This window comes from Notechis scutatus, chromosome 2, assembly GCF_049901735.1.
Source record: "Notechis scutatus isolate UNSWTSFEM ecotype Mainland chromosome 2, rNotScu1.2, whole genome shotgun sequence".
Lineage (NCBI taxonomy): Eukaryota > Metazoa > Chordata > Lepidosauria > Squamata > Elapidae > Notechis > Notechis scutatus.
The window spans coordinates 126405140-126422122 of NC_142010.1; the positions used below are offsets into that span (position 1 = coordinate 126405140).

At 42.0% G+C, this 16983-nt stretch overlaps 1 protein-coding gene across 1 annotated transcript in view; it reads right to left on the bottom strand.

Annotated features, from left to right (window-relative positions):
- Window positions 1-16983, bottom strand: part of ERBB3 (erb-b2 receptor tyrosine kinase 3) — a 97044-nt gene that overhangs the window by 8546 nt on the left and 71515 nt on the right. The window contains exons 10-22 of the mRNA XM_087956114.1: window positions 16733-16806; window positions 15800-15890; window positions 15126-15325; window positions 13171-13303; window positions 12983-13073; window positions 12291-12445; window positions 10983-11036; window positions 7540-7678; window positions 6289-6408; window positions 4295-4393; window positions 2314-2499; window positions 1194-1349; window positions 489-564 (exon numbers count right to left, since the gene is read on the bottom strand). Of these exons, the coding sequence (XP_087812240.1) occupies window positions 489-564; window positions 1194-1349; window positions 2314-2499; window positions 4295-4393; window positions 6289-6408; window positions 7540-7678; window positions 10983-11036; window positions 12291-12445; window positions 12983-13073; window positions 13171-13303; window positions 15126-15325; window positions 15800-15890; window positions 16733-16806 (1574 nt within the window). The remainder of the gene's footprint in view (window positions 1-488; window positions 565-1193; window positions 1350-2313; window positions 2500-4294; window positions 4394-6288; window positions 6409-7539; window positions 7679-10982; window positions 11037-12290; window positions 12446-12982; window positions 13074-13170; window positions 13304-15125; window positions 15326-15799; window positions 15891-16732; window positions 16807-16983) is intronic.

Here is a 16983-nt window from a genome sequence, read left to right on the forward strand (position 1 = left end):
GAGTATCTTTGAGTTCTTACTGGACGATCAGTTCACCAAAGATCTCCAAGTATCTTAAAGCACAATGAAGGCAGGTCTAGTAGGGCTGTGGGAATCACCCTTGATCTGATTTAAATAATTCAACAACATGAGTCAATTCAAACTATAAAATCTTCAAAGCCTAAATTTGTCTGTCTTGCAAAGCCTGTTTTGTCATTAGAGATTAATATGAAGTCCAATAAAGCAAACCGAGTTATAACTAGGCAGGATCAAATAAAACAAAAGTACCGATAATGTAGAATATTTATAGCTCAGGGGATGAAATGAGGGGTCCTTGGTGCCTTCTGATCTTGACTGTTTTCTTGCAGACATTTCATTACCAAACTAGGTAACATCATCAGAGCACCAAGGATCCCTAAAAATGTCTTGATTTCTAGAAACTTATAACAATAACAAACATTGAGTAGCTACTGTCAAATTCTTAATAGATGGAACAATCAGGCACATACCATAACTCCACACATCACTTTGGTGTGTGTATTTTCCAAAGTGTATACTTTCCAATGCCATCCACTTTATTGGTGTCTGAAAAACACAAAGAAAGGAAAATTCTAAGGATGAATTTGATCTACCTGTTAGATAAGCATACATGGAGACATTGGTAGAAATTTCTTCGTGAGTTGAGCAACTCTGAATGTGATTCCCTTTCCCTTGGAACTTTTGAACTAAAGTGGTTCTTTAAATCTTAAAGGATATGTTTTTGTCAAATTGTAGCTCACAACTCCTTGGTAATAAAACCTTGACATGTCGTGTGTTCAGTCATGATTCTTCCAGCCAACCAAGAGTGTGAGAAGAGCACCATTCAGTTGGTGTCCTGACCCATCTGACTACTTAGCAATATAAAAAGAGCTTTGCTCCAGTTTTAATGAACTAGTGCAGAAGTACAAATAATGAACTTTTCTCCCCAATGTCTGATTGTGAAATCAGGCATATCTACAGCTGAATCTAAATTGGTACAAAACACTCATGTAGAAGTGCTGTCACACACATATACATCCATCCATCCACCCATGTCTCTCTCTCTCTTCCATCCTTCTCTCTCTCTCTCTCTCAAAAACATTTTCTTTCTTTCTTTCCTTCCTTTCCTTCCTTTCCTTCCTTTCCTTCCTTCCTTCCTTCCTTCCTTCCTTCCTTTCCCTGAAACAGGTACTAACCTTAATTTCATTGTAGAAGTATTTCTTATCATCTGGGTAGAGCAAATCAGCAATGCCAAAATCTGCCACTTGTACTTGGTTAGGGGATTTAACCAAAACATTACGGGCAGCCAGGTTGCGATGTACCATGCAATGTTCTTCCAGATAGCACATACCCTGAATATTAAGGAGGAGATAATCAATTTTGCTATTTCCATGAATTCCATCATTTTTACATTACTTTTCCATCTTCATGTCTTGAAGCAGTTGACATATACAAAACCAAACTTCCATAAGTCTTTTCTAATTGGTTATCTATAAGTCCCAGTAAGAATACTTCTGGTTTCAGCTGAGTATTAGACTTTAGAATTCTTTGTGTCACCTATGCATTTCTATCTCAGTGTTTGTTTGTTTTGCTTTTTTGCAAGTCCACCAATCTTCTTATGAATGACTGTATTCCAAAGCTGAAGACAGTTAGATTTATTATGGTTGAGCATCTGATTCATAATATTCTATGCTAACCTTGCCCTTACATGTTAGCTCAGCTCATCCTAATATAAACCCAAGTATTTCATTTCATTCCCTCTCTCTTCAAGAGATTGAGAATTTTGAAAAGACTGCAGATCCTGTGATCTGTAAGAACTCTCATCTGTGGGGCCATCCAAGAATGTATTGGGGAAAAGCAAAATTGAAGGAGGTTGAACATTTGTACTTATGAAAATATATTACATCATTAAAAAAAATTGAAACAAGTTTTAGGATGTACACTTAGTTCACATTAGATTAGATCTGTTTAGGCATGTGGCTGCCCTGTATGAGTCAAAAGAGCAACCAAGAACAACACCCTTGTACAGACGCATAACTGCAAGGTAAGTTAAACAGAACATTAAAAAAATATTTCAGGAACGTTTCTCCAACTTCACTTATGACAGTGAAAATATAATTGTGCTTCTACAAAATATCCTGTGTCCTTAAAGTCTTGCAGTTTGTCTATCCTGCAGGTGGCCCTGGTGTATGTCTCATATTATGCTAGAATTAGGATATACCAGATATACCAGAAATAGAATGAAAGGCATTCTTTATCTGAAAAAATGGGAGGTCCTAACTGACCAGGAAAAGGCTAGTCTTGTACAAAACCTACCTTGGCAATCTGGACACACCAGTTGAGCATCAACTGAGGGCCGATGGCATCCCTGTTTTTGCGAACGTACTCCAGCAGGGAGCCCAATGGTAGAAGCTGGGTGACAAGTTGCAGCTGGGAACCAATGCAGATGCCCAAGAGACGGACAATGCACGCGTGATCCAGGCTACCTATAGCCAGCATGTGCTGCACAAAAGAAAAATAAAGGTAGCATCAGGGTAAAGCTTTGATCGCAGCTGAAAGTGAAGGCAGGAACTGGGAAAGTTCCAAGGAAAATAATAATAATCCTAGCATGGACTGAATACAGAATCAGCAGTGGTACTTCTTAGTTTGATTCAGACTTTTCACTATCCACCATCCGCCCTCCATCCTCACTCCTAGTCTACCTATAGATATGTAAGAGATTAGCCATCTTCTCCAAACAGTGGCCAAGGAAACCTTCCAACAGACTGTCAATCTATGCTTTTAATATGACTTTCCATAGGGGCAGGGAGTGGGGATCATGAAGCAGCAATGATGGTGCTATTGAAACAGCATCAGATAAGGATCGTTCTTGCAATGTGAATGCTTGTCAAAGATCTGTCCAGCCCATCATGCCCCAATCTGTTGGCAATACCATAGACTTCTGTACGCCCCTGTAGCAGTTCTCTTGCAAAAAATGTGATATAAATGTCCTGGGCCCTCTAGACTTTCATACCGCTGACTTAATTTACTATAACCTTCCTCAGTCTGACCTCCTACAAATGCATCAGGATTATAGTTCCCAATTTCTAATCAGCATCTATAGAACCAACATGTCTGGAAGGCGCTATTACGGAAATCCAGGTTGTTATATAGAATGTGCCCTGGCTGTGGTCAGGCACACTTCTTTCTCTGCCTTATAGGGAAAAGAGGGCAATGGCCTCTCCCCCCCCCCTTGCTTTTCATTCCAAGAGGTCATTAGAGTTCTCCTAGCTCTTGATTTGGATGCAGCTAGAAGAGGAAGGAGACTTAACCCTGGCTTACAAGTGGAAATTTACAAGAGGAGATTTGCATTTACAGTATCAATAGGGACAGACATCCTCGAGATAAACTAAAAGTACTTATTGTTCAGAGGAACAATAATGTTAGAGGGAATGAAACCAATGGCTATGTAGAAATGCCCTAAACTCCCCCTTGTTTTTACAGAGAGAGAGGGAGGGAGGGAGGGAGAGAGAGAGAGACAGACAGACAGACAGACAGACAGACAGACAATCATTGTCCTATTCCCAAAAGACTAACATGCAAAGAAGGTGAGAGCCAGTTTGGTACATTGGCCAAACTGGTGACTAGAAACCAGGAAACTGGGAGTTCTAGTCGCACCTTAGGCATGAAAGATGGCTGGGTGAATTTGGACTAATCAACTAACTCTCAGCCCAACCCATCTCATAGGGTTGTTATAGAGAAAATAAGAGGCGGAAACATGAGATAACTTCATCCACCTTAAATTATGTATTAAAAAGGTGGAATAAATAACAATAATTTATGCTGGACACCCCTCCCTATCTTCCATGTTAAATGTTTCTGATTAGGACTGCAAAGAGAATGATTATGAGGGCCATAATCAGTAATCACAGATGCAAAGTCTTCAGTCTTACAGAAACATTGAGGTGAAACCAATAAAAAAAAAAACAGTAGCTCAGGGATGAAGTTCACCATACATTCAAATATGCTTCTGAGTTATCAGCTATTAGCAATTCCATCACAATTAAAAGTGACCAGCAAAGTTGAATAAATATTCAGTCAAAAGCAACGAATTCATATCCAGATCAACTGACCGAAGAGGATTTCCTTGCAGTTGAAAAAACAAGAAATCTGATGCCTTTTGGGATTTGCTGCACTTTATCCAGAAATTTATCAGTAGATAATGATCTATTAATTTCTTGTCTGCCTGCCTGTGCAGGAGAAGGAATTTGTGGAGGCCAATCGCACCTTCTCTGCCTGTGACCTACGTGGCACTTACATCAGTTACAGCATGGAAGGACTGTCGCCCACTCGGATCCTGGATAACTTTGATGCTTACAGGGATCTTAATAGAGTCTCCTTCTGGAATCCAGACCCCCTAGAAAGAAGGAAAACTGGGAATGACCAATTGTTTGAAATGAGGAACCATGCATTAAAATCATAAATATTGAGGAATGACTGGGAGACATGATCTTCTAAAGTTCTTATCTATCTTATCCAGTCTGTCATTCAGCAAATTCTAGGTGGATATTTTTTTCTATCTACTTCTCTTTTCAGGCTCTTGTTTTGTCTTAACAGAGGGTCCCATTAGTATAAACTTTTAACCATGAAGCAGTGATAACTCTGATTAAAGGTCATAGTTGCCCATCATCAGAATTTTTGAAAGCTCCATCTCAGCCAAAGGGGAAAGTCAGGGTGCTCTTTATATAATACCCCACAGCATATTGAGCTGAGTCACTTCTCTGTTTAAGAGAGACAAATGCAATGTTACTTAGGAAACAGAAAGCAAATGTAGAGAATGCTTGACTTGATAAAGTACTCATGAACTGTAGCTAATCATAGACTGAATGTAGGACAATAGTGAGATTTAGCTGCTAAGCAAGACAACTGCAGTTTTAGGCTGCAGCGACAAAAACATTTCAATTAAATCATGGAAACCAATAATTCCTTTTTATTCTGCTTTGATCCAACCACATTCCATATACTGATTTAGCACTTTAAGAAGACAGCAGAGAAATTGGAACAGATTCAGAGAAGAGCAGTGGAGATGATCTGGGGCTAAGAACTAAGTCCTATGAAAAGATACTGAAGTTGTTTGGTATGCTTAGCCTTTAAAAAATGGTTGAGGAGAACTATGACAGTGTTGTCCCCTTAATATTTTCAATATCTAGAAGATGTCATGCACAAGAACTTTGGCATCTATACCAGGGGTGTCAAAGTTGCGGCCTGCAGGCTGGATGCGTCACACGCTGGCCACGCCCACCCCCCAGTTTAGCAAAGGGGGGGGGGGAAGGTCATGATATATCACGTGACATCGCAAGTTTGACACTCCTGATCTATAGTTCCAGGTGAAGGACACAGAATTTAGGTTATATAAATATTAGAAAAAAGTCACTGCAATAAGAGCAGTTTGACAACAGAACCAATTATGCTGGATGCGGTAGCTTCTAATTCACTGGGTGCGTTCAAGTGGAGTATAGCCAGCCATCTGTTTTGGATGCTACAAAGAGCAGGGGTTGGTCTTGGTAGCCTAAATGGCCCCTTGCAACTCTATGACCGTTGGTACACTAGCCTCTTTCCCACACCACAGAGTAAAGGATAGTCCAGGGGCCATCTTGTTTTCACCTAGAGCAGCTGCTGAATGAAAAGTGACAATAAACAAGGCAAAAGGAATCACTTCTGACTTCATCTTTGAAAAATATTAGGAAGAGGCTCATTTTCTGCAACTAGTTTAGCATGGAAGCTCTAGTCCTTCCTCTGAAAAGAACCAGTTCATTTTTCAGTAGAGCTTAACATTCAGATGTTCTGGTAGTAACAATTTCCAGAATGCTCATCCAGCTTCTGGGAACTGTAGGCCCACCATACCTGGAGGGGGCCAAATATGAGAAAAATGCTGTAGAGCAATGTTTATCAACCTTAAGACGTATGGATTTCAATTCCCAGAATTCCCCAGCCAGTCAGCTGGGGAATTCTGGGAGTTGAAGTCCATACGTCTTAAAGATTGCCAAGTTTGAGAAACACTGTGTACAGAATCAGCAGGGCTGCAAAGAATAAAAAAAAAACCCATCCAGTGCAATCTTACCCTATTCAAAAAGTTTACTTATCTGATTTCTCCAACTTCCCCAGTTGTATTAGATACAATTGTCAAGCTGCAAATTCCTCTTCACAGGCAGAGCAATATTCTCTATCCTTGCTACATTGCAGCTTGAAGCAACCGGGAGCATGTTTAATCACACAGAAACAGAAGCTCTTCCTTCCAGGTTTCCAACTTACTTTGTGCACTGTTCCAAACACGCCTGATCCTAAAACTTTCAGCTTCTTTAATTCTGTCTCCTTGAAGATCCGAGCCAGGACCTTGTTGGCTTTCTCGCTGGGATCCAGAGGTTCCAAACTCTGACAGGAAAAAAACACCCACCAAAAACAGGTCAGGGATTCCTTGTTTTCTAGGTCAGGGATGGGCAACTTTTGGGGCTAAGTGCACAAAAGGATTACCACTAGAAAGTTGCCTAATTATAAAATGGATGCAATCACAAAACAGCCATTTGTGGTAAGAAAAGACTAGCCTTCTCAAGTTGCCTGCTGCCACCCTAATGGGATTTTTGTAGGTTTTCAAAGGCTTTGCTAGGTAAAAATATGATGCAGAATTATAAATATGATGTAGAGAGCCAGTTCTTCGCCTTGAAACCAGCAACTTTTCTAATCATTTTATTTTTGTTAAAACAAATATTTAAAATCAGGAGAGCAAGAAACCTAAGGCTCTTCTGGACCTATGGGCACAGTGCTGCTTATTCCTGTGATAGTAGCATCATAATTCTCAAATATACCAAAACATTCAAGATTTTTAAAATAAGCTTCACTCCAATCTACAAAAATCATAGCACTAGGATGGCAATTGGCATCTTGAGAAGGCTAGCCTTCTCTTCTCACAAATGGTTGTACCAAGATGGTACCAAATAACTCTGAAATTCTTCCCCATCACGCCCGCATTTTTCAGTGCAATTTCTAGTACCAATATTTCTTTTAGGAACAGACATTTCTCATAGTCCTCAAGAACAGGCACAATATCTCCCATCACCACCACCTCCATCAAGGAAAGCTACTGATGTACCCCAGGGTGTCTGTAAGGTGGGTAGAAGGGAGGTATTAACAGTGTCAAATGGCAGGCCCAACTGGGCAACTGAAGTCCACCTTTTAAAAATATTTTTTTTCCAATCATCAGTGCACCTCAGGGCAACCCTAAATGGAACATTCCTTCATTTTTCTCTAGTGTGATATTTTCCATTTCAAGGTATTTGGCTGTACTTCAAGCAAAGTTCAATTCTATACTCTGAAGGCCACCTGTTTGGGTTTAATTTTGGGCTTACTCCCAGGCAAAAGTACAGCTTTAATAGATTGCCCCACCCAACATAAAGAGATCAGGATCAGATCTTGGATAATAAATGAAAATCTCTCCCTTTCCTTCCACGTGGTCAAATCTGACTGGTTACTTGTGATCCTCAACATGGCCCAGATGAACCATCTTACCTCTCCTCTCTCTAAGTATCTGCGCATGGCTCTCTTCTTCTGAATCTTCTTGCGACGGCAATAGAACAAGATGAACAAAACAACCAAACAGGAGGCGAAGAAAACCCCAACCATCACTGCAATCACTCCTGGATCATTCCTAAGAGAAGCACGGTATGTTAGGACCATGCATGCATCACAGTTCCACACAGGCATGGAAAAAACAGTAAGGAAGAAAGGGGAGGGGGGAGGGAAGGAGAGAAAGATTTCAGCAACATCCTGAACATCCTAGTCTCCATATGGAAACAAGTTTCTGGCCCTCAAGCTGCAACTGGTGAAATGAGAAGGCCACACAAGTTAAACTTCAGTAGTGGGATGGCAGACATGTAAGAAGTTTCTTGAGGGAGGGATAGAGGCAGAACAAATGGGCAAACGGGCAAATATAAGCACATGGGCTTAATCTGAATCAAATTAAGACAAAAAAAAACTCTGCCTCTCAGACCTTTTTTTAAGAATTACCACACAAAATGAATGTGGAACATGATGAATGTTCTAAAATAGAATGCCCATAAATAAATCCCCCAGTGAACATGTTTATTGTTCTTTGAGAAGGTTGCTCATAAATCATTTTTCAGTACACCAATGCCTGATGCTGGAGATGCTTCAGCCAAGGAGTGATGCATTTGGCAGATGGACAATCAAGAAAGGTGACTGGCACCGGTGCTGCCCAGCATCAAAGAGCTTTTGCCATAGGTCTACAGTCCTTTGAGAGACAGAGATGGAGAAGCAAGGATGGTCCCAAATTTGAGAGTGGCAGGCAACCCAGATAGCAAAAGTTTGCGAGCAATTCCTCCTAAATGCCTCCGTCATGGTCCTAGCTTGGAGAGCAGAGCATCTCTGCGCCCCTTTTCCTATCTGTTGCTCCCTAAGGCTTTGAGCCAAATTATGTTATAATCTCTTCAAACTCTCTCCTTCCATCACGGAAACTGTATCTCACTCATAACGAGGGGGTTTGGAGCACGGGGAGAAGGGGTGGTGGTGTTGGCTACTTGTTTTGTGTTTTGCCAAGTGAGCCCAATTCCAGAAGTTTACTTTCCAAGCAAGTACAAGAGCTCTTTGAAATGAAACTGAACTCTTAGGGGTGAGTTTATGAGTATAAGTACATAAATATTTGCTTGATGATGAGATGGGTGGCATATAAATTTAATAAATAAACAATGACTTCCCAGGCAAGCCTAATTTTCTGGTGTTCCTCCGTCGAAGCATTCACCCAGTTTAACCCTACTTAGCTTTTCAAGGCCAGCCACGGTGCTTGCTACCTAACTGGGCTCCAAGCCAACACGGAGCCCAAATTCCAGCAATCCTCTTCACAATTGCTCTAGTGACTTTCTCCCTTGCATTCTTGGCTCTGTTTCAAGAGCACAAGGGCAAAAAAGGGGAAGGGAAATGAGCTTCCACACACACACAAAAAGGTGGGAAGTTCCTTTCCCTTCTTGCGGGAAAAAATAGGTGCGTGGGAAGGAGATCAAAATGGCATGATCCTCGCCCTCCGGCAACAGTCAGGACCTGCGGTAGCCGGCCCATGCCACCCATGAAGGCCTCCAGAAAAACCATGGGCACTGGTGGGAAAAAGAAGGTTGCAAATGGAGCAGAAGAAAATGGAAATGGGAGGAGAAGAATAACAATAGGTTTAGCAATAGCAATAGCACTTAAGACTTATGTACTGCTTCATAGTACCTTACAGCCCTCTCTAAGCAGTTTACAGGGTCAGCATGTTGCTCCCAACAATCTGGGTCCTCATTCTACAGACCTCAGAAGGATGGAAGGCTGAATCAATCTTGAGCCTGGTGAGATTCAAACTGCCAAATTGCAGGCAGCCGGCAGTTAGCAGAAGTAGCCCGCAGAACTACTGCACTCTAACCACTGTACCATCATGGCTCTTAAGAAGGACCCTTTTAAGCTAATGCTGGGAGAGGTAGAAATTTTGCACTAGGGTGGATGTGTGATACCCAAATCAATATATTTGAATTTAATCCTCTTCTCCCTCTACCTTTTTGAAATCTTGAGATTCTTTCTGTATGAGGGAACTGAGAACTCGGGTTGTGAAACTGTTTTTTTTTGTTTTTTTTTAAACCGGAGTACCTGCCTTAGATGGAAGGACAATAAAAAGAACGCTGGGGAGGGGGAAGCCAACAGAGAGAAGAGGCTGTGATTCTGGTCAGTTTTCTTGTCTTGGCCTGCGGATGCCTCCACAGTGTGCCAAAATGCTCCTTCAAGCCCCGCTGTCTTGGAAAGGGGTTAATCTTGGAGAGAATCCATGCCACAATTACAGTTTAATTTGGAAAAGGAACTTGAAAGAGGAGCCCTTTGGCTAAAAGAATTTGTCAAAATAAGGAAGCCAAAGCATGTATTTTTTAACTAGGTTTTAACGGAAGGAGAGCTTAACTCTTCAAAAATGATTGTAATCTGTTATCTTCAACCAACTGTTCATACAGAATGCTTCGGGGCAGAATATAAAGTATTATATACCATAACCAGGAACTGCTGAAGTTATTTTCTAGCTGTTGGAGGAACATGTGCAAGGGGGGAGCAAAGTAATAATCTTGTAAACTGAGTGAACTCAGTGGCTTTATCGAGATTATGATCATTCCAATCCTATGGATCTAATCTGAATAAATCTGGATCCGATTCATTATCCCTATCAGCCTTACAATCATTTTAAATAACAGCCACTATTGTCTTCAAGGAAGAGAGAGAGAAAAGAGACCGTTTGTCTATAGTTGAGGTATGATTTATTCTTAAGAAGTGGTTCAAATCAGGAATCACCACAGCCTACGTAGTGGGATGTCCACCCATCAAATGGCAAGACTGGAGATGCCAGAGATGAGACTTAGGACTTTCTGGGTACAAGGATATGCTGATGTAACATCTAGGTCAGAAGTGTCAAACTCATTTTCATTGAGGGCCGCATCAGGGTTGTGTTTGACCTCAGGGGGCCAGGGTAGGCGTGGCCAGCTCAACATCACTCGTGTCAGGGGCACCTGTGTTGGCCTGAGCGCTCTGCCAGTGAAAACAACTCCCGAGCTCAGTTTCCAGCTGCGACAGCCTCCTGCAGCCCTCTGCCAGTGAAAACAGAGATCACAAGGCCACACAGGGCCTTCCCAAGCTCTGTTTTCACTGGCAGAGGCACAGCGGGCCAGTCCTTCACTGTTTCCAGGGCAGCCCTGCGGGCCAGATCTAGGAACCCCACAGTCCACATCTGGCCCTGGGTCTTGAGTTTGACACCCCTGATCTAGGTGGTTCTAGGTTCTCCCAGCAATGCTTTGTAAGGGTAAAATTTCTTTCAAATATTAGTAGTAACCTGGGAACAAAGGAAGAATCACAAAGACTCTTTGCTACCCACCCACTCTTTTTATATCCTCTCCCCATCTCCCCCAGACTCCCCAACAGCTCCTGACAGGTACCTGGAGTCAGGCAGTTCCACAGTGAAGCAATTTACAACCTCTGGACCAAAACACCTGTAAGAAATGAAAGCACGGAGTTAGCTTGCTTACCTGAACCCAGATTCTCTGAATTAATCCAACTACCTGCATTCACACAACATCCCAAACCGTAAATTAACCACAGCGAATGGCAGAATGCCCTGAGCCACAAAACAGCCTAAGATGAGAACCCAACCAATATGTTTCTTACAGGGGAACTAGGTAGGTCAAGGGGATGCTCTCCTTTTTTGTCAAACACAGAGTATTACCAGTATGACTTTCCTGTAGATTTCCAATATCAGAAGCCTATTAATTTTGCCTTCAGGAGACGCTATAGGTCTTTATTTTATTTTTTCCAGAGCTGGGCAAACAACCCAATTCTTGGTCCCCGAATCCCGTGAGTAACCCGACATTAATAATGCCTTGTGCTAAGAAATACTTCAGTCCACAATCTCCATCCTGATAGAGATTTTGGTGTAAACATCAGGCATAATTTTTGGACTTTCCCCCATTTCTTGCTTTCAGAACCACCTTGCCCAAAGAAAAAGTCTGAAGAATTTAAACTCTTGCACCCTTGTATCCTTTTATCAGTCAAATATGATTTAAAGACTTTTCCCCCCTTCTTCGCAAGCCTGTAACGTTATGATTGCTTGTTTTGTTCCTTGTGAAATGATTTCAACAAGCTTATTTTCACTCTAAGGACTGTGATCCCTTGATCTCACAAATACAATGCGGCACCTGAAGCTTCTCTGAGAAGAAACTGTACTGCCTGTATTAACTCCAATGCAGTTTTTCATTGCCTTCCTTACCTGGCTGTGTTCCTGACATTTGAACAATACAACACTTGTGGCTGCAGTCATAACACTGCCAGCATGAATCTTAGCCAAGTAACTATCTGAAATCATGCTCTTAATGTTACTTAAAAGATCTTAATTTCACACTTTGGACTGAAATCACTAAACCCTGGGCTCAGAGCTGAGGAATAGAAAACGTAACATCTCGGAGTAAGCCCTCTTCCTAAAAGACACCTGAAAAAAATGTTTTTTTCCCAGGCAAACTGTATATGTCTGTAGCTGTTCCTGCAATTAAAGTCAATAAAAGGCTGTAACCAAGATTACCAACCAGAAGTGTGATATAATATAGTGTTTCTCAGCCTTGGCAGCTTGAAGATGTACTGTATGGACTTCAACTCCCAGAATTCCCCAACCAGCAAGGAAGACTGAATTCAATGAGGGATATTGCTGGAGAAGACATGATTGCAACAACCTGGATGCTGTTTTTAGCCCTTACCCCTCTGTGCAATTTTCATGGCACAGCCAGCACTCCTTGTTGGCATCAGGATACTTAAAGATTAGTCCCTTCACCCCAAGGACTCCTGATGGGCAGCTTTCAACACAATGTGGCCCATCCTTATAGTTTGCACAGGTCACACACTCATCAGCACCCTGAAAAGGAAAACAGGAAAACCTTTTGTATATGGGAAGGGGACAATGAACCCACAGCTTTGAGTCAGAGCAGGTAGGCAGTACCCAGGATAGAGACAGTTCAGGTTACCAATCAAATTTCTACTGAATGGCAGTTTTATTGTTTGTGTATATATATATGACAGGAATATATACAGGGAGAGAAACAGTTCAAAAGATAAGGTATCAGTCTTCCCATTTTCGCCATGTTGTCACCTACACAGAACAAGGTCTTTACTGCACTCCAAAAGTTACCTCCAAGAGAGAAACATCTCAGCTTTTCCTGTCTAGCCCTCAGGAAAGGCTACATTTGTTTAGGAAAAGCAGTTATAGGATAGGAAATAGCAGCAGCTGTTTTGCCCCAGGACATTTCCTGGAAATTATTGTAGATGTTTTAAACTGCCTCTTACCTCTGAAAATGCAGTGTGGTTAAATGAAGAAGTAATTTAAAATTAATTCCTCCCCGCCCACCCACCCACACACATCACTGCTTCCTTAAAAAAATGTGTTCTATCATACTTGTCCATTACAGGTGAGGCCTCCCTCGATCTTCTGGCATTGTGGATGGCACGGCAAGCAAACGTCCCCTTGAGCAAATTCTCGACTCTCCCTTCATGAAGCCAAAGGAAGAAAGGAAGTGTTAGAAAGACAGGTCTGAGGTGGAGCCAGGGAGGAGGGAAGCAAGCGCCCTTGGCTGTTATTCTTACCCCTCATAGAAGTTGCAGGAGACAGTGCAGACCCCTTCACGGCTGTAGTTCCGGCAAGAGACACACTGGTCTGGGCCAGGCCCCCAACAACCATCACTGGAGCAAAGAGGGTCACAGACCTTTCCCTCTTGAACTGGTAGGAAAAGAGAATGGATCACAAATGGGAGCCATCTGTCAAAGTGAACCCCTTGGTTCATTTTGAGCTGTCTGAAGGAAAACAGATCAAATCCAACCTTCTTAAGATTATATATTCTAATTAGAACCCTTTGAAAACATCAGGGGCTCTATTTGATACATAGCTCTTGCTGTCTCCAGACAACACTGCTATTATTGCAAGCAACCAGCATTCTCTCATTGGCCAAAATATCGAGGAAGATCTGTGAGTTGCACTGGCCAAGACAGCGGAGGGCAAAAGAGAATGAGCATTTTTAGAGTATGGATACTATGGGGGTTGCAGTTTTGTTCATTACAATTGGACGTGTATGAAAGGCCTATGACTGGTTTCTCCATCAGCAAACAATCCACATGTCAAAAGCAGACTCACATCATTTGTTTTACAAGGACACCGAGAAGCAGAAGCACAATGCAACTGGGAAATGTATGTTGTCTTGAATGGGTCTGATCAAATCACTTTCCCTTATGAGGTTAGGCTGAAGTTGCCATAATGAACCAGGCACATAAGCATAAAGCTGCCACAATTTAAAGATGAACCAAGCAGGTAAGCAGGAGGGGACAAAAATCTAGGAATCTTGACTAAAAGATCCATTTGGGAGGTGGATAAAAAGCAAAGTTATTGAGGAAACAAAAAAATGCTACTTGAAGCAGATAAGGAAGCTGGGCCTGAACACATGGGAGGAAACCCAATCCTAGCTAATCAACAAAGCAAAATAAAAAGGGGTTCTGAAGTTGGCCCCTCCTGGAGTCATTTCTGCATCCAGACTTAGCAGCTTCCATCCTCTAGCTCAGGGGTGACAAACTAACATTGTCACAGCGGCATCATATGACATATCGGGACTTTTCCCCCCTTTCACTAAACTGGGCGTAAGCATGGCCAGTCCGTGACGCATCCGGCTCACAGGCCGGGAGTATGACACCCCTGTTCTCGCTAGTGTCTGGCAGCCTAATTGAGAAGGATTGGGAAAGTGGATGAGTGAGTGACTGTGTGATGTGTGTGTGTGTGTGTGTATATGTGTGTGTGTGAGAGAGAGAGAGAGAGAGAGAGAGAGAGAGAGAGGGAGAGGGAGAGGGAGGGGAGGGAGGGAGAGAGAGGAGGAGGGAGAGAGAGGAGAAAGAGAGGAGAAAAGAAGGAGGAGAGGAGGAGAGAGAGAGAGATTGAATATTTACATTGTGATCACAAAAGTTTTTGCTATTTTAAATCCACTGGGTCTCTGTATGTTCGGAAGAACCTGAATGCCTCAATGGTTGAAAGTGATTTGTATGTGTATCCCTAATTATTTCGTCACTGTTGACAGGTTCTGTGTCTTGTCTTCTCTAGCCATACCCAACTGGAAAAACCCAGATGGGAAGCAAAGGGGGCTTAACAAGATCCACCTTCCTCAACAGGCTGAGTGTGTCAGTAAGTGTAACATCCCTTCCAATGAGAGTGTTCCTTTTCTAGGAAGTTGAAGAGGAAAGCACTCCCGGATGTCCTTGTAAGGTTAGTCCTGGAGAGGAAAAGTGACCAGTTCATTTCTATGGGATAGATGTGTTTCATGCTGTCTCCAAATTCCAGGAATTGTATACCAATGTATCTGAAAGGCAGCAGGTTGGGCCGAGTAGCTTTATGTAATGTGCATCTGTATGTTTGCTCACATTTGAAAAATAATTCCTAGTCCAGCACTTAGCCACATCCTACATTACTGCTACAGAAACAACTGCTGCTTCTGTTTGATTCTGTTCATTCATTCATGGCATCCCTCCATGGCCTCTCTCCCTTTTCTATTGTCCTCACTTACTGCATTTCCTAGGAGATTTGTTACTCCTGATGTTAAGATCTGAACGCCGGCGAGAGAGACGTGCCCAGTTGATGGTGTTATAATAGCAAAGTTGTCGATTCTCTGTGATGTAGACCTGCCCAGCACTGATCTCCTGAAGGGAACGGAAGTCTAAGGAGGTGACATTCATGTTCTTCATGATCAGCAAAGAAAATCCACGGCTAGAAAAAGCAGACAGGTCTCCGTCTCAGAACAGGAATGGAAGCAACTCATTTGAACTCACAAGTACCAGAGGCCCAATGAGTGTGGGAAATTGGCAGAGCAGAATCCAAACGCATGTCTTCCAATCCATCTTTGGATCACCTACAGAGGACTTTCCATGTGCATGAAGGTGCAAGCCCTTTACAGCAGGGGTGGGGAACCGTGGCCCATTTTATGACTTGTGGACTTCAACTCCCAGAATTCCTGAGCCAGCCATGCTCAAGAATTCTCCAATTCTGGGAGTTGGAATCCCAGAATTGTCATAAAAGGGCCATGGTTCCTCACCCCTACTTTACTGGAATCCACTATGGAAAAACCTTTACCGCAGGAGCTGTTCAGCAGAAGAGGCAAATTGGAGGAATTGCCATCCTTAAAAGTTTCCTACAGCTCGATGCAAAGATAAAATATGCAGATCAAGGGAGGGAAATGCTTACTTATATAGGCTGCGCCCACCAATGGTGACCAGGTTGGAAAAGATGCTGAAATTCTGCATGTGCTTGGGCCACGACTGGATGTTCAAGTATCCTACAACAACAAATTGGTAATTTCTTAATCCCTATACCTTGTTCCATCATTGTCACACATTCCCCCTCCCCCTCTCCAAGTGCCTCTAAATAAAGACTTTTTACTATGCAACCGACCTGCCTCACTCACAGGGGGCAACATCATCTTTTGCTATTTACAGACTTATCAATGCTTCTTTCATCCTGTTTCTCAGTCCAGAAAATCTCCAAAAGTAAGATGAAATGATTACCTCGCATATGTTGGTTAATGATATTAGGAATCAAATTTTGGGAGCTGCCACTAGGCTATCTCCAAAATTCAAACCTCCGCATGTAAATTGTACTATTATTCTAACTTCCAGAATGGCCTTGCTTGACTTTCTGGTACTCTTCAGACGGCTCCTATAAGGTCTAGGAAGCATGACTAATAGGTCACCACCTCCCTAAATAGTCTTTATTATGCAAGTTTTCTTTTCAAAAAGCCAACCTGTACTTTTCATGTGGTACACTGTGACCTGCATAGATCTGAGTCTATTTTATTACATCATGCAAAAATATCTCATTTTATTCATTTTATTTCATTTGAATAATGCTCAAAGTCCACAAGAGAATTTAGCAGCTAAGAAATTTAGGCTTTTCTTCTTCCAAACCCCAAAGTATAATCTTCCTCAAAATTCCAAACTCTCTTTTCCAAATAACTTTCTGTAACTTTCCAGTTTTATTTCAAGCTTGTTTCACGCCAGGAAGAGGATACCAGAAAACAAATAAAATATTGAAGAGCACTGTCCTTGCCACCTGCACTATACACAACATGCTACTGTACATATTCCGCATTTCTCTAAAGATTTCTGCACCCCAACTCACCAGTGATCTCTCGCACTGTCCTGAAGACATTGAGTTTTTCTGGATCCAGGGCATTTATGTTGTGCCAAGGGTCACTGTAGAAAGAATGGAGTTGGTCAGAACCAGTGAGATGGAATCTGATAGCCGCTTTCTTCAAGAATTTAATTATAGTAATGTATATATTATAGGATAACTTATTCCAACTTGGTTTATTTCCTTAATTCCAAATATGTGATTATTTACATGACTATGAATATAACATCCATAAGTTA